Here is a 23501-nt window from a genome sequence, read left to right as displayed (position 1 = left end):
TTGGCGGTTCAAATCTGGGGACCTCCTGCTGTTAGCCCCAGCTTCTGTCAACCTAAAGTTCGAAAACATGCAAATGTGAGTAGATCAATAGTAACCGCTTCGGCGGGAAGATAATGGCGCTCCATGCTGTCATGCAGGCCACATGACCTAGGAGGTGTCTACGGACAATGCTGGCTCTTCGGCTTAGAAATGGAGATGAGCACCAACCCCCAGAGTCAGACACGACTAGACTTAATGTCAGGAGAAAGTCCTATCCACAGTTTTAGGTATCTGCTTGGGGCTGGGTTCTTGGAATATATGGATATTGGGATCAGTTGTGGGATGAGACACTGGTGTTGTAGACTTTAAGTGAACAGAAAGTGTGTTTATGTGGAAGGGGCAAAATATAAATTTCAAAAGCTGATGTAGGACCAAGGTCAAAGTGTTAGGATACACCACAAGCTTTCAAGTAAGTTTCATTCTAACCTAATTTCTCCCCTGTGGTATGTGTAAAATTCAAGCAACCCCCCCCCCAAAAAACAAAAAAACAAAAACAAAAGTAGAGGTTACCCTTTCTTGTTCAATCATCAGATAAATGGCTGTTTGTCTAGTTTTGATTCATTCCTGTTTGAAGGGCTCACTACATTTTCTATTTGACAAAGCTTCACATTGTTGACTAAAAAGAGCAAAGTGAGTTTGTCTCAATTTACATCATTACTCTCATAAAGAACAGATGTAGACTGTTCTGGTTTTGTTGGATGATGCGCTCCTGCTGATTTTGGATAAAATTCAAATGTCCATATTGGTTTCGTTAGAAGTTTTTAACTGCCTTTGATACCTGTAGGCAGTGACTTTTGATGATTTACCTCTGGTTCCATGTAGGAGATTTTAATAAATTATTTTGGAGTGATTCCATGCTTTTTTTAAAAATGGGACACTCTGATGCTGTTAACTGATTCTCCCAAAGGATATTTTCAAGTCAATAGGCAGGTGAGAGGGAAGCAAAGAATAGTCTCTAATATACTAATAAATATTTTGTATCAACTCATCACATACCTCATCGGATCATTACAGTGCTTTGCAAAAATTAGGACCTGAATAAAACCAGGATCCAAGCTAGAACCATATCCTCCCAACTGTGATAAAACATTTCTAATAGTAAGTATCAACAGCGAATAGAAGTAGGGTGTTTTCTAGTCTAAGGTTTATTGTTCTTGTGCTGATGGACTAGATATCATATAGTTGTTTTCAAAATGTTTTCTACAGAATGGAAGCTTGTTTGATCTGCTCAAGTTAAGATACACTCAGGGCCCGTCCACAAAGCCATATAACCCAGAATATCAAGGCAGATAATCCACAATATATGCTTTGAAATGGGTTATCAGAGTCCACACTGGCATATACAGTCTTCCCTCACTACTTCATGGTTCGCTTTTAGCAGACTCGCTGTTTCATGGTTTTTCAACGAATATGAATTTAAAACATACAAGTAGTGATGGAACACTGTATACCCGTTACCTGTGAGGACCCCCACATGGATTTGTTGGTCATGGTTAAAATAATCCCCTCATACACCATGTTTCCCAGCGCAGCCACCAGAAAGTGAAGAAGGTGCATGAGTGTGCTGAGGCAGTACACATATAGCGTCACTACATTGTGAATTTTCACTTATCACGGGTGGTCCTGGAGCATAACACCCGCAATAAGTGAGGGAACACTGTAACCCAGTTCAAAGCAGTTATTGTAGGATTTTATACAGCTGTGTGGAAGGGGCCTAAGTGTTTAAAACCCCCATTATAATAAAGGACTGAAGCAAATAACTTCAGTTAGAAATTTTTTTAATCTTACTCATTAGATAAACCTCAGTTGTAGCGGGCCTAGGCATTGCCTCGAGATACACAGCAAATATATTAGGCATATAATATTGCTTAATTTTGTAATCATATGGCAAGTTTTCTTATTTTTTTGTATCTATGTGTGTTCCCTTTTTAGCAGCAAGCAAAATACTGGAAATATTCCCCCCTTTTTTTTTTTAAAAAAAGAAAAACCTCTGGACTTCATTCATATAAAGATAATCATGTGATGTCTTAGCATTTTAGATCACAGTATAATTATCATTTCCCTCATGTATTTGTGAGAGGCTGACAGAACTGTTAAATGCAATGAAATGTTCCTGACTGTAACATTAATATCTGCCTTTCAACTCCTCATTTTAATATTAAGGATTAATATTGCAAGGTCTATTTGTTCATCTAGGCTTCATTTTACTCTATCTGTTTTTCAGAGTTTCTATGAATGGAGGGAAGGTATATTTACAAGATGAAAGTCAAATCTCTCAAAAAATAAAAAGGAAAAGGAACACCATTATCTCTCAGTTGTTTGTAAACACAGAGGCAATACATGTTCAAAATGATATTTCAACTGCCTTTCCCTGAAAGTGTGTGACAAACTGCATTTTATGTTTATGTTAAAAGCTTTTGCTTTTATTTTACTTCAAAGAAAGCTTGGGGAGGGGAGGCTTCAGCTGGATCTGTAATACACATATAAGTGGGGGATTACTTTGCTTCTACCAATTGCATTATGAGAGGAGATGCGGGATCTAATAATAAGCAGGATTAAACCTCTCTTAGGTGTTAGGGATCCAGTACAGGATTGGAGCCTAAATGCCTGCTTTTGAAAGAACTACAATTGGTGAAAGAACTCCAAGCTATACATTTACTATTTTGAATAGTTTGACCCCAAGAGTAAAGATACCCAAAACTTGAGTCAAATATACAACTATGTTGTTATCATCATGGCTTCTGGATGATGAACCAACAGAGCAAGTTTGCACTTTTATGTACCTAGGAGTCGTTTTCTCTGAGACAGGTTTCTGGCTCCTACATCATCAAAGGAGCTCAGCCAGAGTGAGAGTACGTGCAAATCTACTGCTTAAATTAACAAATCATAGCCATCCATGATCTTTAGAGCCACTTCTTAAAGTATACAAGGCTAAAGTTATCCCCATATTCTTATATGGAGTTGAAGTTTGGGGCCTAAACCAAATACCATTATTAGAGTGATCACAATTACAGCATCTGCAAAGTTTTCTAGAAGCGGACAAAAGTACCCCGGGTTGCTGCAATAAGAGCAGAAATGGGAGTATATACAGTTAATGGCTTATCCAAGATTAGGGCACACAACTACTGGATAAAATTGAACACCATGGCAAATGACAGACCACCGAAACAGTGCCTGTTAGAGTAGACAAAAAAAATCAACATCGAACCTCTTAGCTAGTTCAATTGGCAAAACAGATTAGGAGTTTGTATTGTCAAAGGCTTTCATGACCGGAATCACAGAGTTGTTGTAGGTTTTTCAGGCTGTATAGCCATGTTTTAGAAGCATTCTCCTAACGTTTCACCTACATCTATGGCAGGCATCCTCAGAGGTTGTGAGGTCACCTCTGAGGATGCCTGCCATAGATGCAGTCAAAACGTTAGGAGAGAATGCATCTAGAACATGGCCATACAGCCCAAAAAACCTACAACAACCCACATTAGGAGTTCTAGACTTCCGTTTATGTATCCAAATCTTCTAGAACTAGATCCAAAAATGGTTGCATAACAAATATTGTATACAGAAGCTCAGAAAGACATTGCTATGCTCAATGAGTCGGTAAAGCTGACACATTGAAAGACTAACTCATTTTAAACATATTTTTCAAACTGCCCAAAATCTAAAGACAGAAATGCCTAAAGATCTCAGGAGGGTATTTACCAGAACTAGATTTGAACAGTTGGATACAATGGTCAAACATGGATGGTCTAACCAAGTTCTATATAAGGAACCATTTTGTATCTGTGGAACATCAGAGGTAGAAGACATCACACATGTACTGTTTAGTTGTAACTTGTAAAAGAAAGCAAGAAACCAATATCTCGAGCCATACGTTATAAAAAAAATACACACTGGGATCCGTATATTAAAACTACATTTTTATTGGCTGGCCAGAATGCTAAAATAACATATAAAATGGCCATTGTTCTATTTAAAGAAACACAGCTGAGAATTGCATATTTAGAGTCAATTGGGGGTAAACTGTAGAGGTGATGCAGATATTTGCTTGTTTTAACTTTGATTGTAATGTGGTGTGTATGCTGTATGCGTTAAATGTGTTTGTTAAATGTTTTGATACAACTGATGGGCTAATCAATAAAACATATGGAACACATATGCATGTATACAACTATGTTATCAACATGCCAGTGTGGTTCTGTCCGATAATTGCCAAACATAGGGAATAAAAATGTCTTAAGGAAATAATTTCTTTAACAAATAATACCTTTTGTTGATCAACAATATTTATATGTATGTGGCTTCAAATCACCTGTCGACTTGTGGTGACCCTATGGATTTTGCAGGGTTTTTTGATAGGTAAGGAATACTCAGAAGTGATTTTTGCAAGCTCCCTTTTCTGAAATATAACCTATAACACCTGGCTAGCAGTTTTCCATCCATGTACTAACCACAGCTGGCCCTACTTAGCTTACATGATCAGTATTCTTTTTATCAAAACACTATTAAAAACAAATTACCTGCCAGTGTGTGTGTTATTGTTAGCCTCAACAAAAATAGCTCAGTTGGGAAAGGTCTATTCTAACTGTTACTACTAACAAGATTCTGGTCCAAAGATACGATGTAAGGCTGAATTAAAGATATTGGTCTTAACATATTTTCTGAGTGCCAATAGAGAGTCTCTATTTGGGACAATAGATGGTGGCAGCTGAGGTGGGAGGACTGTAATTCTGGAGTGAGTGGCAGACACAATAAAAAGTGATGCAGGAGGAAACTCTTTTGTGCATATCCTACAAATTGGCCTCAGTGGCAGCAGTATCATTATAAAGTCTGTATTGCCTAGAAATGTAAATAATGAGATAGGCAGGCCATTGTGCATGAGAAAGTCAGGATATCCGCTTCAATGCTGAATCCAGTTTCTTAAATATTAGAAACAAATGTTTAATTTATTTATTATTTTAATACCCTGCTTTTGATACATATATTCAAAATGACATTCAATATAGATCAGTGGTTCCCACAGGAGCCCCTGGTGGCGCAATGGGTTAAACCTCTGTGCTGGCAGGACTGAAGACCAACAGGTGGCAGGTTTGAATCTGGGGAGAGTATGGATGAGCTGCCTCTATCAGCTCCAGCTCCCCATTGCGGGGACATGATAGAAGTCTCCAACAAGGATGGTAAAACATAAAAAACATTTGGGCATCCCCCGGGCAACGTCCTTGCAGATGGCCAATTTTCTCACACCAGAAGCGACTTGCTGTTTCTCAAGTTGCTCCTGACACGGAAAAAAAATGTGGTTCCCAACCTTTGGTGCTCCAGTTGTTTTGGACTCCCAGAAATCCCAGTCAGTTTACCAGCAGTTAGGAATGATGGGAGCTGAAGTCCAAAACACCTGAAGGGCCAAAGGTTTAGAACCACTGATATAGATAATGTCAAGCATCATGATAATATATGTTCACTATCTGTCATACTGAAGAGGGAGCAAACTTGTTTTCTGCTGCTCCAAAGAACAGGACATGCAGCAATGGAGTCAAACTACAGGAAAAGAGATTCCACCTCAACATTAGGAAGAACTTTCCTGACTTTCCCGAGCTGTTTGACTACTGCCTCAGAGTGGGGAAAAGAGTCTTTTTCTGGAAGTTTTTATACAGAGGCTGGATGGCCATCTATCAGGAGTGCTTGATTGTGTATTCCTGCATTGCAGAATGGGGTTGGACTGGATATGCCTCATGGTATCTCCCAATTCTAAGATTCTATAATTATCTTGTTAAGAATAATTTAGCTGCTACTAGGCAGTATACAGAGTATTTCTCCCTGGTATGTTACCAGTTCAACCAGATATAGCAGGACACACACACATCCTTCTTAAACCAGCCATGGATCTGAACAGCCACTTACACTCTCCCTCCCCAGCCTCTCATTCTGCTGTGTGTAATGTTTACACAGTCATGATGAAGAGTGGGAGACAGTCAATATCGCAAAATTATTTTTTCTCACACACATAAGCCATGGAACTTTGGGTCATCCAATAAAATGGATTGGCAGCAGGTTAAGGCAAACAAAGGCAATAAATCTTTACAGAGGAAAGGTGTGAGATGTGTGTGTATGTTTCAATTTGTGGCCATCAACATGGGTGGCACAGAAAAGAATGGGCAAATAAATAGGTACAGAAATAGATATTTTGTACCTATATATTGCACCTATGTATTCCAAGGATGTGTTCTGTGTTTATGTTTTGGGCAAATGGAAGATGTCACTCTTCCTTTCCTTTACATGGCTCTTGAATTTCTTGCTTCATTTGGCTGGCCTCTCAAAGACGCAGAGGGCTTGACTAGATAAGCTTTTGGTCTTATCTGGAAAGTAATTTGGTTGATTTCTAATTTGTCAGTGTCGCCGTTTAAAAAAATGGCACCAGAAGAAGAATACGGCTTCTAGCAACTAAAATATTACTCTAAAACTCACTGTTTTAGTAAGCATTAACATTTTGCCATCTTGTTCAAAATTTGGGTGACTTTTTTTCACTTCTATAGGAATAGACTGAGACTGAGAAGCATTAACTAGGTCTTACATTAATAAATTCAGTTCAATTCTCTATGGTTAAATAAGTAGTATAAAATGGCCTGGTTTGAAGCATGATGGAATCAAATTAACACATAAAATGTAACAACGTTAAAGATGGAAAAACAACAGGGAACTCTATCTTCGATCCCCCACACTGACTATACTGGGAATCGGGATAGAGCTATGCATTGAGCAAAATTACAGAGTGGCATCCCAATCCATATCACTTCAGGCCACATCTTGGAGAAATTACCCTTTGGGACCATAACCGCCAGAATCTCCTACCCAGAATAGCAACTGGGAGAATCTGGGAGTTGTTAAGAACAAAAATAATAAAGTTCTCAATATCACACACAAGAAGTCTTACTCTTGGTATTATGGCAAAATGAAGCAAGGAAAACATTTCTCTAAATCAGGTACTATACTTTTCCATAAAGTTCCATGATTATTAATATCTAGTCCAATGAGGTCAACAGCAAAAGTAATGTTTACAAATGTAGGTATCTTGCATTCTCTCACTCAATACATTTAACATAGTTCAGGCTTATTAAAGTTTATTACCCATATCAGAAAACTAGAGTTGGTATCCATTGATTTCTTTAAAAATTCCAAAGTGGTAAATCAATATATTCATACGGAAGATTTAAGTGGTTTCTTTTTTGTATTCATTATCAATATACAGCCATATGTTTTTCCAAGCAGTGGACAAGCTGAATTTCAAAATTCTCACAGAGATATGAAACTTATGTATTATCAGCTCTCTGTCTCACATTGAAACCTGCTTTTCTTTGCTACTGAGACAACAAATGGGGTAATCTTTTGAACACAACAAATATGTATTGTTGGACACAAGCATGTATGTAAAACTATGATAAATCTACTATCCCCACTAATCAATACAAATGAGAAGTCAAATATACCACTCTATGGTATTTCACTGCAGAATTCCCCCTGAGCTTTTATTTTTACTCTGATTAACATTTTAATGCCTAGTTGCTAGACGGAACATAAAAAGTACTGTTCCATCTAGCAAATAGGTCAAATAAGATCAAAGTGGAGAGGTATTTAGAAGCAATAAAAAGTTGATTAGAAAACCAGAAGTGTGGGACAGTGAAATTTAGGTGAGCTGAGATACAGCATTTCATAAAACATTTCGCTCTATTATGAGACTTAAAAGCTATCTGCACTATGATCTGAAGATATTGACCTATATACATCTTGAATTGCGAGGAGCCCCCAATGGTGCAATGGGTTAAATCCTTGTACCGGTAAGACTGGTTGACCAACAGGTTGGCGGTTCGAATCCGGGGAGCGGAGTAAGCTCCTGTCTATTGAGCTCTAGCTTTTCATGCGGGGACATGAGAGAAGCCTCCTACTGGATGGTAAAACATCGATCATCTGGGCATCCCCTGGGCAACGTTCTTGCAGGCAGCCAATTCTCTAACAGCAGAAGCAACTTGGCATATGGAAGAAAAACAGGCTAGGAACCACCTCTCTATCATCTTGGTCTTCAATCCCGAGAATGAATACTTGAATATAAATGTAATGCATAAGAATGACTAAACAAGAGGCAGAATGGCCTGGTGCAAAACTGAAAAAACTATTTTTCAAATAGATGGAAAGGTACAATATAAAATACCAGCAGGATAAAAGGAGAAAAAAAGATGAGCTGAAAAGGAACTGAAAACAGATGAGCTTGCACAGAACACAAATGGCAAAGTCCATTACAATCCATGGATTATTGACCGATCGTGAGCCATGCATTCAACATGCTCCTTCCTCAAGTTCTCCTAATATACTTTGATTCAGCAAAGATTTATCCTGATTCAATAAGCTTGTCTGCTGGGAGCACTTAAAACACATTTCCTCAATTCAGATGTCATGGAAACTTGTAGATTTAAGCATCCCAGGAAGTCTGACTTCCTGAAGCCAGGTGCCTGAGTGCAGAAGGTACATGTAAGGAAGTATATGGATACATGGCTTGTTCATTGTCTGATGAATAATGTTTTCTTCAACTGAGATCTTGATGCCGAAAACTGACCAGTGATAGATGTGGTCTTTCAAGAGAAAAAGATAGTGAAAGGAAGATGATGTAGTTACATTAAAGGGGAAAAGATCTAATGTGGCTTTAGAAATGGCATTCTTAAGTGATCAAATCAAAACAAAATGTATAAACACAAAACACAAGTACTGATCAGGCAAGAGTCATGATTTAGAAACCATATGAACAGGGGCAAACAGAGAAAAGGAGATACCCATAATTATCCAAAAGTTATGAGTTATCCCAAGGATGAGAAAGTATATTTCTTTGGAGGAATAAAAGCTGGAGAAAATATGTGATAAGTGCCATGTTCACTTGCTTTATCTATTTATAATTAATATATTCCATCTGGACAGTAGAGCATAATTCAACTTACATTAGCCTTCCTGTGCTCCCCACACTTTTAAAAAGAAATCATGGGTGGGTTTTGAATTCCTTGCACATTTCAGTGCAAAATTTCATGTTTTAAATATATTTCTGAATCTTTTCTTTTTAGTAGCATGTTGTTTCCTTAGAAGCAATTTAAGCTAACAATTCAGCGACGTATGGCTATCAGCAAGCAATGCTTCTGCTCTTAACCATATTTTAATTTATTACACAGAATATAGATTTATATGCCTGCTAAATTACTCAAATTCAACAGGCATTTGTGAGCTGAACATAGTTTCAGTAAATAGCTCATTATTATCAGTAAACTAAAAATCTGAAATATTTCAGTGAGTACCAATTTGCAAATTATTTCTTAATGGAGTGAAAAATAATAATTTTATTTCACATATAAAATGGCTTTTGCTCTGCTTGATAGGAGTGCATTTCCAGAAAATGTTGAGACATTAATTGAAAAAGAGTGAACAGCTGTGACTCCATTCCCCAAATCACATACACTGCAGACATATATCTGGCTACTATATTATATTGCAAAATATATATATATCAAGAAACAGCACAATCCATAAAAAGGTCTTGACACCAGTAGTTGCTAGTTGGTGGGCTAGCATGGACTAGTGTTCGACATGGGAGATCAGAGTTCAAATTCCTGCTTAGCCATAGAAACCTGTTGGGTGCCAAGGAAACTCACCTTGGGTGGGTCAAACTCGTAAGCCTCAAAATAAATCACTTGCAAACTTTCTCTGAACAAATCTTGACAAGAAAACCACATGATAGGTTGACCTTAGGGTCACCATAAGTCAGAAAACAAAACAACAACAAACAAGGTGGATATTTTATCCTGCGCAGTCGGTGGATTTTGTTATTTATTTCTGAGCAGTATTACATGCTAGAAGTACAAGGACCTTTTTTCCAAGATTACAACTGGGGTGAGCTGAAAATGCTCCTAAACTTGACTGCTTTGTTAATGGGCTGCAAAAAAGTCAGCAGTGTTTGGCAATTCTGAGGTTTGAGAAAAATGCAAATATGGGCAATATATTTGCCAATCTTTCTAGTGGTGATCCTACCACTGGTTTTGGTAGCATCAGCTGTCGCACACACTGCCATCCCTTGGTGCCACAAACTTCATCAAAATGAGAAACAATTTGAAGAGTGAAAAAAAAAGAGGTGGCACAATATTCATATCCTAGAAGAAAGCAGCAGGGTAGTAAAAGGAGTAGAATTCCCTAAGACAAACCCAGATAAGTGTTAAGCCAAATTCAAGGTGCACAGTTGACCCTTTGTATTCATACATCCAATGATTGTGCAAGAAATATCACAGAGAAAACAAAAATAGTGGAACAATCATTCAGATTCACATGTCATGATCAGAAAACAACCTGGGAGATTTATCATGATATTTAAAAAGGTGCATGTGTTGGGAGGTGATGGTTCCAGAGCATTTACAAAATGATACAAAATGTTCTTAAACATTAATAAAACCATAGGTGATTAATATAATAAAAAGAGAGTAAATGCAAAAAAACAGGCAAAACGATATTTCAATCCAAATTTGAAATGCCTAGTCAAACAAGCAGGTTAGAACCAAAAGTCAAAAAGAACATGATGTTGATGTCAGCCACATTTCCACAAAAAGGATATTTCAAAATTGCACCCCATAAAAGAGTATTCTCTCTCCTTGTTTTCATGGAAAATACTATTAATACTTTGGACAAGAGTGTCCTCCAAAGATGCCAAGGCACGAAAAGACTGATAAGAATACTCCTTCAGCCATTCAGTCCTAAACCATTTAGGAGTTTAAACTTAGCTTCTTGAAATGGGCTTGGAAATAAACAAGGAGCCAAAGCTTTTAAAATTGATATGATGTAGTTTTGTCTTTTTGAGCCACTTACAATCTTGTTTATCACATACTATACTAGCTGTCCTCCCGAGTTGTCATCTGGTTGATGCCATAAATAAAGAATTTTATCAATATAGTCAGTTTATCATAGCACGAATCACTGTGATGAGACCATCCTTTTGTTTTTTGATTCAGTAATGAAGGGTTATCACTGGCAAACCAGACACAGCTAAAGGAAAAATTATTTTGAAAACACTAAACCAAAAGAATTATTGGTTTTTGAAAAAGCAAAACAAATGCTGTTATCAGGGTCCAAAATCTAAAAGAAAGTATTGAAGTGAGAAAATATAGAGCTGTAGTTGTAAGTCACGACAGTCTTTCCAAATATATTGTTATACAAGGGTGGGAAAAACAGTTTCCTTCTTCAAATTTTAGAGACTCTTCAGTAGTATAAGAATATACATAGTAAGAGTCAGAGCACTACTCTCAAAGACACACATGGAGCTTTCACAAATCTTAAGTTTCTAAAGATGGACTTTTATTGAAGTACATGTGGCACAAGGCACCTTCCTGCCCACGCTGCATCTGCCAAACAGAAAGAAATCAGAAAGAACCTGCATTTTGGCTTTAGAATACTATGAATTGATAACCCTTATACATTTATTATGGGATCAGGGTTTTTTGTTTGGTTTTTTTGGTCGTGTCAGGAGCGACTTGAGAAACTGCAAGTCGCTTCTGGTGTGAGAGAATTGGCCGTCTGCAAGGACGTTGCCCAAGGGATGCCCAGATGAATTGATGTTTTTATCATCCTTGTGGGAGGCTTCTCTCATGTTCCTGCATGAGGAGCTGGAGCTGATAGAGGGAGCTCATCCGCCTCTCCCCGGATTCGAACCTGCGACCTGTCGGTCTTCAGTCCTGGGGTTTAAAACCCAGTGGGTTAAACAGGGGTTTAACCCACTGCACCACCGGGGTCAGGTAAAGCTGCTGAAACAAAACATTGCATCAAGAAAACTTCATGGCACAATTAATGTTGAGTACGTGGTGTATGGCTGAAGTGGGGTGGTGGTGGTGGTGTTGGCATTATGTGTGAAGGAAGTTCTAGCCTTCAACTCAGCCTCTTCCCAAAAATAGGGTAGGACTTGGCACCTCACTATTAGCTTCCTTGGTCATACCCCATACCTCCAATGATCTACAAAGTTCATCATGTTTATGCCAATATTAAGCTTGGGGCTAGACTGATCCTAGGAAAAATCCTGCATTGGAATGTAGTACTGAAACTAGTTACATAAAGCAGATAATGCAAGTACAAATGTCTTGCATAAAAATAGTACATGCAAGTGGAATAACATGAAATTTGTTCAAAAACCATGGCTATGCAATGTTCACGTTTACAGGGAGTCTTCCCTGGTTATAAGAAGTAGATTACGCAAGCTGTAAATTAAGAGATGATTATTTGGGTTTTTAAAAAAATGTTTCAATGAAGTCTCATAGAAATATTTTCTCTCTTAAGTGAGGGATTCAACCTCATGATTAACGGAATGCCACAGTTTCATTAAGTAAAAGAATAGAAGAAGAAGAAATGGTTTAATCACCACAAGGATGAAGGTCAGAGATCAACTTTATTATGTCTGCAATTCAGTTTGAAATCAGCAACCAAAGACAGAAATGTTTTGATGGTCTGGAAATTTTCAGGAGGAAGGGTAGACTTAATCTGAGACTCTGAATACTTTGAGAACTTCATATCTTTTAGAGATTGTGGCAAAAGGTGAGTTACTTTTCATCTTTTGAAGAATGTGCATTAAATGGTTGCTCTGCAGTAATTTGTTAAGGCACACTTTCACACACATCACACAAATAGACTGAGCTTTGCTTTCATCAAAAGAAAGTAAATAATCAGAGTCTGCTGTTCCCACTATTCCTTTTGTTTAACTTTTATGTCTGGTAGAGGGGCTTGCATCGTGTTTGAAAAACCTGACCCTTCCTTGTGCTCTCACCGCAGGAGTCACTGAACCCTCCTCCAGTCATTAAACTGGACTTCCCGCTGGAATGAAGCAGTAAAAACAAATGAGACACACCATTTCCATTCACAGTTATAAAAGCAGTGAAAGAGCAGGCATTTGTTAGCCATTATTTATCCCCCTCACTTGAAAAAACACAAGAACCACCATTTTTCCTAAAGATAACACCTTTCCTGTCTGCTGTATTATTTTATATACAGGTGTATATATTTTTATTGCTCTTTTACAAAATTAATAATTAGAATAAAAATTATTTTGAAAAAAGGGGTAATTCTACATATTTATGAAAGTATTTTAAACCAATGAGCAACTGAATCAAAGTTAAATACCAAGGCAACAAAAGCTTTCCTTCTGCTTTCTAGCAACTTCTAAATGTTTCACACACAAATACAGATTCACAGTGATGAAATTTCAGCAGGGAGATTAAAAAATCAGATTGATTACATTGGCTTGATAACAAAACTGATTTCAGGGTTTTTTTAATTTTCTCCCCCTGGAAACTTGGGGGCAAATATCTAGAGGAAAAACAATCCACTCCAGATTCATGAAACTCAAGTTATTTGATAAATGGTAATTCATGCTTTCACATTACTAGTCAAATGTTTTCTTCTTCTGCTCTCCTATAAACATAGTTAACCCAAAAATTAGTAGAAAAAGGCAATCCAAGCCATGACACATTTTTTTTGGCATTCAAAATGTATAACCACAGCATAAAATATTAGTATTGCAACTCAAAATGCATCCCTACCATCCCTTAAAGAAAACTTCTGTCCCCACACATTCTTTGGGCTCACTGCACAATGCACAGAGGAAACACAATGCTTTTAAACTTCAAGGAGTTCCCACTGCAATGAGGAGAAAGAAAGATTCAGAGATTATGGAATAATCATCTCCAAATCGATCAATTTTCCCCTGAAGGTAAAACTGAAAGAAATAAAAAGTTGAACAGTTCCAGCTACACTGCTTGAAGTTTAAAAGAAACGTACCCCCAGGGCACATTGTGGAATGATCCCTATCTCCTTCTCCTGGTGCTTATTACCAGGTCAGAGATCTCTGCTACATTTACACCATTCCCAGGTGGTATCCCCTACTAAGGATGGTGACCTTTCAGTCCAAATAAAGAATTAACAACTTCAAGTTCTACTTCTTTAAACAAAGTTTTCATCTGCCATAAGCCATTGTGGAAATGGACTACTGATGCATAGAAAAATCTCTCTAGTAACCCCTTTGGTTGCATCAGCTGCTGAACCAGATAACCAAAGTTAACTACAAGTTTCCTTTTTTGTTAATATAATAACTATCACAAATATAGGAGGCCAAAAATCTCAGCCATATGCTGGATCACCACTTACAGATTCCTTTGGGATTTAAAACTCTAATCCAGCACCATTAAGTGGAACATAGTCGCTATTGTCTATAGCCATAGTTATTCAAGGTGCCATGAATGTGCATGTTGACAGATACTAAAAGCACTTTAGCTAAATTTGCATGAGGAAAACAAACAACATATATATACAGCACCCTTTGCAACTTTTTAGAATGGAACAAAAAGATGAAAAAGCTTTGTCATGCCCTCCTATTTCAGGAAAACCTCAACTTACTCTGAAAACACCAAATATTCCTGTGTTAATCTATGCCACAGTCCACTTTTTTGTGGATGCAGAATTAGATTTAAGTAGTAAAGTATTTGGTCAGCAAGCAGAAAATTCTAGATTTTTACTCTGGTATCTCTAGTTAATAAAATCAGGAGATGTGTAACAGCTAATATTGAGGCTCATGGTTTGAAATCCCATGTAGCTGCTTTCTGGATGGCCAACTATTCTACATAAGCTCAGTTTCATAAACTGTTATCTTTAAGTAGCATAGAGAGGCACACAAATAGAAATTAGAATGGTATGTAACAAAGTCCAATGAAGTAACCTATAGTGAAATAGACAGATTGGAATTATGTGCAATGACTATCTGAATGACCTGGATTATGTTTGCAGATAGTGTGGTTTTATAGTGACTGTTAAGTTTTTAAAATGTTTTAATGTATTTCAGTTTTGATCTTAATTTAATTTAAATGTTTATTTTAATAGTACGTTGTTGTTAAGGCATTGAATTGTTGCCTATCTGTAAGCCTCCTTAAGTTCCCCTTGGGGTGGAGAAAGACAGGATATAAATATAGTAAGTAAATAAACAGCGCACGACAAAAAGTAACAAATATAAAAACATTGTATTGAGTACAGTGGCCTCTGCACAGAAATGCAACAGGTCTACTGATACCTTTTGCACTTCATGAAATTTAAATTTGTTATACCTGTCTTATATGTATCTGCATCTGCACACTTACAGAGTGTTATGTATATGATTACACATACAAACAACTCCATGTGCATCAGGAAAAGATGCTGGCAGGTACTATATTAAAGGTATGTTAAACCCACCCACACAATAAACTTGCTATCCATAGTGCATATCAGAGTTCAGTACCTTAGATAGCACCTTTGGACCTAAAATCCTGAGTGGAGTCACTCATTGACTCACTCCACTCATATTGCTTTGAAGAGATGTTCAAGGCTGTGGCCAAACCTGATGGAACATCCCAGTTCAGGTGGATGGTTAAAAGTGGTTGCTGGGGGAGCCAGGAGGAGGGCTTCAATGCACTTTAACTATGACTTTGACTTTAGTATGGAAATGTTTAGGATAATGTTTTTTGGCTTTGTACTGTTTTTATACTATTTGCTAAATGTTTTAATAGTATTTACGATTGTTTTAATTGTTGTGGCATCAAATTGCTGCCAACTGTGAACCGTCCTGAGTTGCCTCCGGGCGGAGAAAAGTGGTATACAAATATGGTAAATAAATAATAAATACATATAAATAAATATTTAATTTTTCTCCATAACAAATTTTTCACAGGGTGTGTTCTCCATCTATTCATTTCATGCAGTTTACAGGGGGAAAGCTACATAGGAAATATATAGACATTCCAATAAAATGATTTACTGAATGTATTCTATATCAGAGCCTAAGCTCTAAATTCACGATATTTGCTTTCAGAATATTCTGACCAATTACAGACATATTTTGAGGTAGTTTTCGCATTTAAATTTCAATATAAAAAACTAGAATTTTAATACAAAAACTGTCAATAAAAAAGGGTCACCGAACCTAAATACTTATTAGAAAAAGCTAGTATATTTGTATAATCTTGAACCTTCAACAGAGAGAAAAAGGAGGCTATTTTTAATTTTCAAATCCTCTCCGTCATTTTGAATAGTTTTTCTCCTACCCGTCAATAATAGCTTTATCTCCAAAAATGGTGAGAGACAGGGCTTTTTAGGGGACTCAATGCCTTTCTTTGAAAAACATTTCTTTTTAAATTTACTCAAGTGGCAGAGCCATTTTAACCCTCATTTAGCATGGCAAGTTCTGCCCTCCAGCATGACCTGGGGTGAAGTGGATCAGGAGCAGTGCTCCAGGAATTTCTCCTTTCGCTTCAGTTCCCCAGTTGTGCGATCTTCAGTTCATGCTGCCTGTAGTCACTCAACTCAACACCCAGCTTCGGGTGAGATACTTTGGGGGATTACAAAGGGGCAACCAAGGAAAATGGAGGCAGTGATCTCTCATGTTATAAATGCAGAAAAGTTTTGGCAAACATGGATACAAATTTTTTGCAAGAATATGAGAAAAAGAGAGAGAGGAAGCATATCTACCAACAGACACCAGCAGTTTCTCAGGCGCAACTAAGAACTGTCAAATACATGAAGGTGTTATACTGAAATGGAAAAGCTGATAACACAGACAAAATAGTCTGACATTATTTGATTGCTCTACTTAGAAGAAAGATATTTCAACACATTTATTCTCACACTCTCTCTTTCTCTGTTTCAAATATGTGTGATTTCTTTTTCTGTTCACTATGAAATATCTACAGGACCAACTTTGTCCAATGCAATTCAATAAGCCTTTATTGGCATATACATAGCAAAGAGGTATAAAATACAGTACAAAGCAAAGAAAAGGGAACTTCATATTTGCTACACATTCAGTTTACAGACTTCGTTCAAGAATCTTGCCACTGAAAGGCAGCAGTTAAAATCTTGACAATTTAAAAGCATTATTACTTTGTCTGGATCACTGTGGTTTTTCAAAGAATCTATAACGTGTGGTAGTAAGCTACATCTTGGATCCTGGTAAAGTGGGCAGTGCAGAAGAATATGTGGGATAGAATCCAGCTATCCTATGCTACAGGGACAAAGCCTCAACTTTGTATGAAAGCTGTCTTAAAGTGTATCACATAGTGCATCATGCCACTGGTCCACTTAGCCATCTACTGTGAATAAATTACAGTGGCAGGTCTGCAGTGTCAAAGAAAAGGTCTTCTCCCAGTCATTTCATCTCAGTTCTCTTTTAATCTGGGAACACTGGGTTATGAACAGAGATTTCTGTATGCAAAACAGACTTCTATGACCTGAGACATTTTGTATGCACTGTTACTGAGTTACAGTCTTTTGTATGTACATTTTGAATTATTTCCTTTACTAGAAGTGTCATATATAATAAAAAGTGGGCATGTATCCCATCACTTCAAAGGTACTTGATTCCATACAAGTCTATCCTATTTGTTAGCTAACTGTTAAAGATCACAGAAGGCTGAGATCCAAGACCCAAAATCATCAGCTTAATCAAATCTGACTTACCTTCACAGGGGGCTAAAGAAACAATGACAGACAAAAGGATAAAAATGCTTAATTTTAATATATAGATTGGTTGATGTAATCTAATCAGGGTTTTTTGCTAGTGCTGACCCAGAAGAAAAGACTTTCTCGCTTCAAAAACTACTCTGATGTCAGAAACTCATGTATTTTTCATCTTCTAGAACTATTCTATACCAAATTATTTTGGGCAAATGTTCTTGGGTGTTTTTGAAGGAATTTGGGCTGTTTTGATTTGTTTCTACACAATTCTTCAAAAACGTCATTGTTAACCAATGTTCAAAAAAGGACAACCTAAATGTTTCCAGGGGTGTGCCACATGGAGTTCTTTCCTCACTAACTGTTTGAGAGCACATTCTTCTGTTAAATGTGCATTCAGATATCCATTCCATTCCAACTGTCTCAAACATCAGTCAGAAAACCCACCAAGAAAATGCATCCATGTTTAGGATGTATACGTTACTTTCGCCTAGAGGCATTAAGGTAATACACAGAAGAAGCGTATTTGTCTACAGCCTCACAACTGGTGAAGTAGATCTCCTCACAAAAACTTCTCTCTCTCTCTCTCTCTCTCTCTATATATATATATATACACACACACACACACACACACACACACACACACTCATGAACAAGTTGACCACACATATAAGATGAGGGCAGATTTTGGACCAAAATTATGGATTTTGATAAGGTGCATGGAGTCAAGGGTCATTCTGTCAAGGGTCATTCTGTGGAGAGAGGAGAGTCCCAGGAATCCAGGTCCCCTGGCTGCTGCCACTGACATTTACCTACCCAGACATTACAAAAAGAGCCAAAAGTGCTGCCACAGCGGAGAAAGTATACGGAGTCAAGTACTTCCTTTAGACTCTTTTGGGGTGGACTAAACTCTTGCTTTTTGCAGCTCTAGAGAAGGATATGGTTCCTTTTTGATTAGAGTTAAGGGACAGGACTCACACTGATCCACAAATAATTTGACCAAGTTTTTGGAGGGTTTTTTTTACCAAAATACCTAGACTTATACATGAGTGTACAGGTACTAACATTACTGGTGCAATGTTCTACTGCAGTGGTTCTCAACCTGGGGTCCCCAGATGTTTTTGGCCTACAACTCCAAGAAATCCCAGCCACTTTACCAGCTGTTAAGATTTCTGGGAGTTGAAGGCCAAAAATATCTGGGGACCCCAGGTTGAGAACCACTGTTCTACTGTATCTCCTTTCATCTGTTCTCAGTCATTGTTGCCAACTGTCTTTTGAACCATAACAGCAGCTGTCCTTCATCTTAGGATTTTCATAGCCAAAGTAACTAAAATTGTTAAGACATAGAAGCAGGTGAAATCCCAAATTTAACGGATGGAACAAGGGCATTTGACTGATTGAAGCAATGATCCTTGCTTCTTTGCACCCAAAAACTCAGTGCAGAAACAAGTTGAGCACCTCTGAAGCAGAAACCTGAAATCAGAAATAGAACAATGTAAGGAGACACAAAATAAGTATTGTTTACCTGTCAGTTGACACTGATTGATCTTGTGCTCTGTGATATCACTCAGTGACTCGAACACCTGGAGGCAGTTGTCACAGCTGTGCACAGCTTCTTCCTCTAACTCCTCCCCTTCTTCCGGCCTTTTCTTACAATCTATCAACTCTCCATCTTCTGTCTTGTCTTCAAGTTTACAGTTCAGATCTGAAAAAAAAAAATCAAGACTATGACCCCAGGGCCTTTCAAAAAAGATTCAGTAGAAAAAGAGGATTCAAGGTTGAGTTTCACTATTGTGGTTGTTGTTTAGGTTACTCAAAAAGCAGAAAAATACTTGTGGAGTAAGCCTGCAGCACTTCAAAATTATGCTAGAATTTACTACTCAATAAACAGAGGAAACATCTCTCTGTTCTAATCCCGATGATCTTTCTTACCAAAAAATAGCACACCACCCCCATAGAAGGGCAATACTTCTATTCATTATGGTTAATTTTTACAAGTTTTATACAACTGCTGGGAGCTTTTCATCTCCTGAATAATTTAAAATAATAAATCCCTTCTACAATTCAGCACCACCTACTGAAAAAAGACAAAAGGTGCTGGTGAGAGAATTCAGGAGATTTACTCTTCACTACTTTTATTTTAAAGCTAAAGCTAATCTAAAAGCAAGAGAATGGAATTGTCCCATTTCATGAAACAGCCCAATGATCAGCTTGTTTTATTGCCTGATCGGAAAAAAAAATTAAAAACCATTATTCCTGACAGTCAGATGTTGCAGAAGTATTTAAAACTGCCTGCTAATTAAGCAAAGTAGTATTAACCTGCAGAGGATAGTTAACCCTAGAGGCCATTTTTTATTATTATACATCTTAACCAGAGTAGTGAGGATGAAACAGATAATCTAATTCTATTTCTGGGATAGTAATGATGATCCCAATAACAAATTATGAATTATTACAACCCGTTGTCACAAAATCCTTTCTACAAAGCAGAACCTAGACATCATCCAATGCTACCTCAGTTTTGTATAAAAAAGGAATATTGCCTTTAAAATAGTTGAGGACATAATGCAGGAAGAGAAATGTATCTCTACAAAATAATGAAAAATTCTCAGATGCAGAAAAGATAAAATAATCAGTGCCCTGGGCTATATTTAAAATGCATTTGGACGTTAGGGGTGGCAGACATATACCGTACTTCTTCCAGAAGTGGAAAGCACAGATCATGCATGAGCACACACTCTCAGGGCCCCAAGAATTTAAGGTTAATCTTTCTAGTAGAAGTGAATGTTAACTGAATCAAGGGATGTCTTGAGCCTGGTTGAGAAGAGGGTTGATGAAGGGAGCAAAACTGGGGCAAAGCCATCCTAGAGTGGGAAAATCTCAAGTACAGTAGAGTCTCGCTTAATCGACCTTTGCTCATCCAACATTCTGAATTATCCAACGCAGTCTGCTTCCTGCCTGGATCCACAGTTTTTTCAGTATGTTGCAATATTTTTGTGCTAAATTCATAAATACAGTAATTACTACATAACGTTACAGTGTGCTGAACTGCTTTTTCTGTTGATTTGTGTTACAACATGATGTTTTGGTGCTTAATTTGTAAAATCATAATATAATTTGATGTTTAATAGGCTTTTCCTTAATCCCTCCTTATTTTTCAACATTTTCACTTATCCAATGTTCTGCTGGCCCATTTATGTTGGATAAGCAAGACTTTACTGCAGTTGAACAATTTCTGTTGTAAATAATGAGAGATTCTTTTGTGAGACACAGAGTGGGCAGATTGATGAAGTAGGTACTTCTTTGTGTAATAATCTTTATTTCAATAGGGTTATATATCTGGAAAGCGTCTGCACTGCCATATAAAATCCAAATTATCTGCTTTGAACTGGATTATATGGCAGTGTAGAAATTTACAAATTTGTATAAAGATGTGTATGAGTGTGAAGATATAAAAATGATTATGTGTGAAAATTACATGTGTCATCAAGAGTAAGTTGTTTTTGGTATGATAACCTATTTGACTGGTATCGTGCAGTAAGTCCTATGAATGTGTCTGATCATGTCATAACCATCAAAGAGCTTTATCGTCTTAAGCTTTCAATGTCAGAGAGAATAAAAATGTGTTTGACCTTAAATGTATTACTAGAAAGCTATAAGGATATATCACCTGGAGAAGAATTAGTATTTACAAATAATGTAAGTACATATATGCTGAACTGTCCTTTGTTACTAAGGCCCCTTCTACATTGCCACAGAGAATTCAGATTATCTGCTTTGAACTGGATTACACAGCAATGTAGACTCATATAATGTGTATTATCTACTTTGATAATATGGATTATATGGCAGTGTAGAAAGGGTCAAATGTAGGGACAATCTGTTCTTGATCGTGGTATGATGAATAGATAATGTGACAAGTTCTGCAAGTTCCTCTATTGCACCTCAGACTATAGCCTATGACCTGTTTGTTGTTCGTTCTCCCTAGAATAGCCCTCCATTTTGATCAGTGGGATTTGCCTACATGTTAATTTACAATTCAAAATTGAATAGGTGTACTCCCACTACGACTAATCAATAAGGTATCCGCCTTTGAGTGCATATGTACTGCACAGTTATAGCAAATAGACATTTTCATGGTAGTGCTTTCATTTTATGGAATTCTAGAACATGTAATTTCATAAGGTCCATCGATACTTTAGCTAGAGACCTCTCGTGAACTCTTCAGAAATATGAGACTAGATATCTCAAGCTGAATATTCTAAGAACTTTGCCTATTTAAAAATCCTGAATTCCATGAAACAGAGCCATCACAGTTAAAGTGGTGTGATAGTGTTATAAACATGTCAAAATATGTCCAAGCATCATCTCAGGATTTAAACAACTCTAAACTGAAATTTATTAGATGAACATATATTATGAGTTGTTCATACCATCAGCTTTTCAACTTCTAACAAATATAGGTACTTTTAACTGAATTTTAAAAATATGAATGCAAAAGGTTGCAGGAATGAAAGTACGGAGTCGGGCAGCGTTTCTCAACCTGGGAATTGGGATCCCTGGGGGGTTGTTGGTCATGGGTGTTCTGTGTGGAAGGTTTGGCCCAATTCTATTATTAGTGGGGCTCAGAATGCTATTTGATTGTAGGTGAACTATAAATCCCAGCAACTACAACTCCCAAATGTCAAGGTCTGTTTTCCCTAATTTCCACCAGTGCTCACATTTGGGCATATTTAGTATTTGTGCCACGTTTGGTACAGATATATCACTGAGCCCACAGTGCTCTCTGGATGTAAGTAGACTACAACTCCAAAACTCAAGGTCAATGTCCGCCAAGCCCTTCCAGTATTTTCTGTTTGGTTCGATTCCATTGTTGGTGGAGTTCAGAATGCTCTTTGATTGTAAGTGAGCTATATATCCCAGCAACTACAACTCTCAAGTGACAAGTCACACACACACACACACCTCCGGATCCCCACTAGTATTCAAATTTGGGCATATTGGGTATTTGTGCCAAATTTCATCTAGTGAATGAAAATACACCCTGCATATCAGATATTTACATTAAAATTCATAACAATAGCAAAATTACAGTTGTGAAGTAGCAACAAAAATAATTTTATGGTTGGAAGTCACCACAACATGAGGAACTGTATTAAGGGGTATGGCATGAGGAAGGTTGAGAACCATTGGAGTAGGCGATGAAATGAATGTATACTAGGAATTTACATTCATATGCAATGTTCATGACCTAAATCCATTTGCTAGTCCCAACTACAGCCCAAATCAGTGGGAACTTAGTAAATAACAGACACAAACTCAATTGATTTGACAGATCTAGTCTAGGTGGTAGAAACAAATGAAAATTGAACTATATTCCTAACAATATATTTACCACTGAAGTAATAATTAATATCCACTGAACATTCAATTATGGGTGGTAAATATTTGTATTTGTAATCTTTATGGCTATGGGTTACAAGTAACAACATGAAGGATCCAAACATATCTTAGGATATAATTGTAGGGTTCTGTGATTGGCAATACGTCTATAGTGTATACATATATTTTTAAAAGAATGTTGTATATATATTTTTAAGATATCTGTTTTTTATATGGGAGTGCTCACATAGAAGGAGTATATAAGTGGTATAAAGTTGTATATGTGCTCAATTCCATATTGTTTAATGTGGGTCATACACACACCTGCTGAACGAAAGGGAAAGCCCTTCTAAACTCCCTTTAACACACTACTTGCATTCCAAACTTACTTGTAAGTACATTCCCACTTTCTGCATTTACCTGAGCCTCACAGTGAAAAATACCAGTAGGTTATAAACAGCTGAGGAAAAGAAATAATTGTCTTAACTGTTGCAAACTGACCCCGACATCATTAAACACTTGTTGGAAGGCAGCATGTGCACAATGCATACTAT

At 37.2% G+C, this 23501-nt stretch overlaps 1 protein-coding gene across 8 annotated transcripts in view; it reads right to left on the bottom strand.

Annotated features, from left to right (window-relative positions):
• ZNF521 (zinc finger protein 521) overlaps positions 1 to 23501 on the bottom strand; it is a 328366-nt gene that overhangs the window by 262890 nt on the left and 41975 nt on the right. For all 8 annotated transcript variants that reach the window (XM_060775191.2, XM_060775188.2, XM_060775187.2 and 5 more), the window contains one exon: positions 19091 to 19270. Coding sequence is in view for 6 of the 8 variants with exons in the window: in XM_060775188.2 (XP_060631171.1) it covers positions 19091 to 19270 (180 nt within the window). In the remaining 2 variants the exon portion in view is untranslated. Of the gene's footprint in view, positions 1 to 19090; positions 19271 to 23501 lie in introns of those variants that run through there.

This window comes from Anolis sagrei, chromosome 4, assembly GCF_037176765.1.
Source record: "Anolis sagrei isolate rAnoSag1 chromosome 4, rAnoSag1.mat, whole genome shotgun sequence".
Taxonomy (NCBI): domain Eukaryota; kingdom Metazoa; phylum Chordata; class Lepidosauria; order Squamata; family Dactyloidae; genus Anolis; species Anolis sagrei.
The sequence above is the reverse complement of the archived record's forward strand: the minus strand, read 5'-3'. Positions and strand labels throughout refer to the sequence as shown.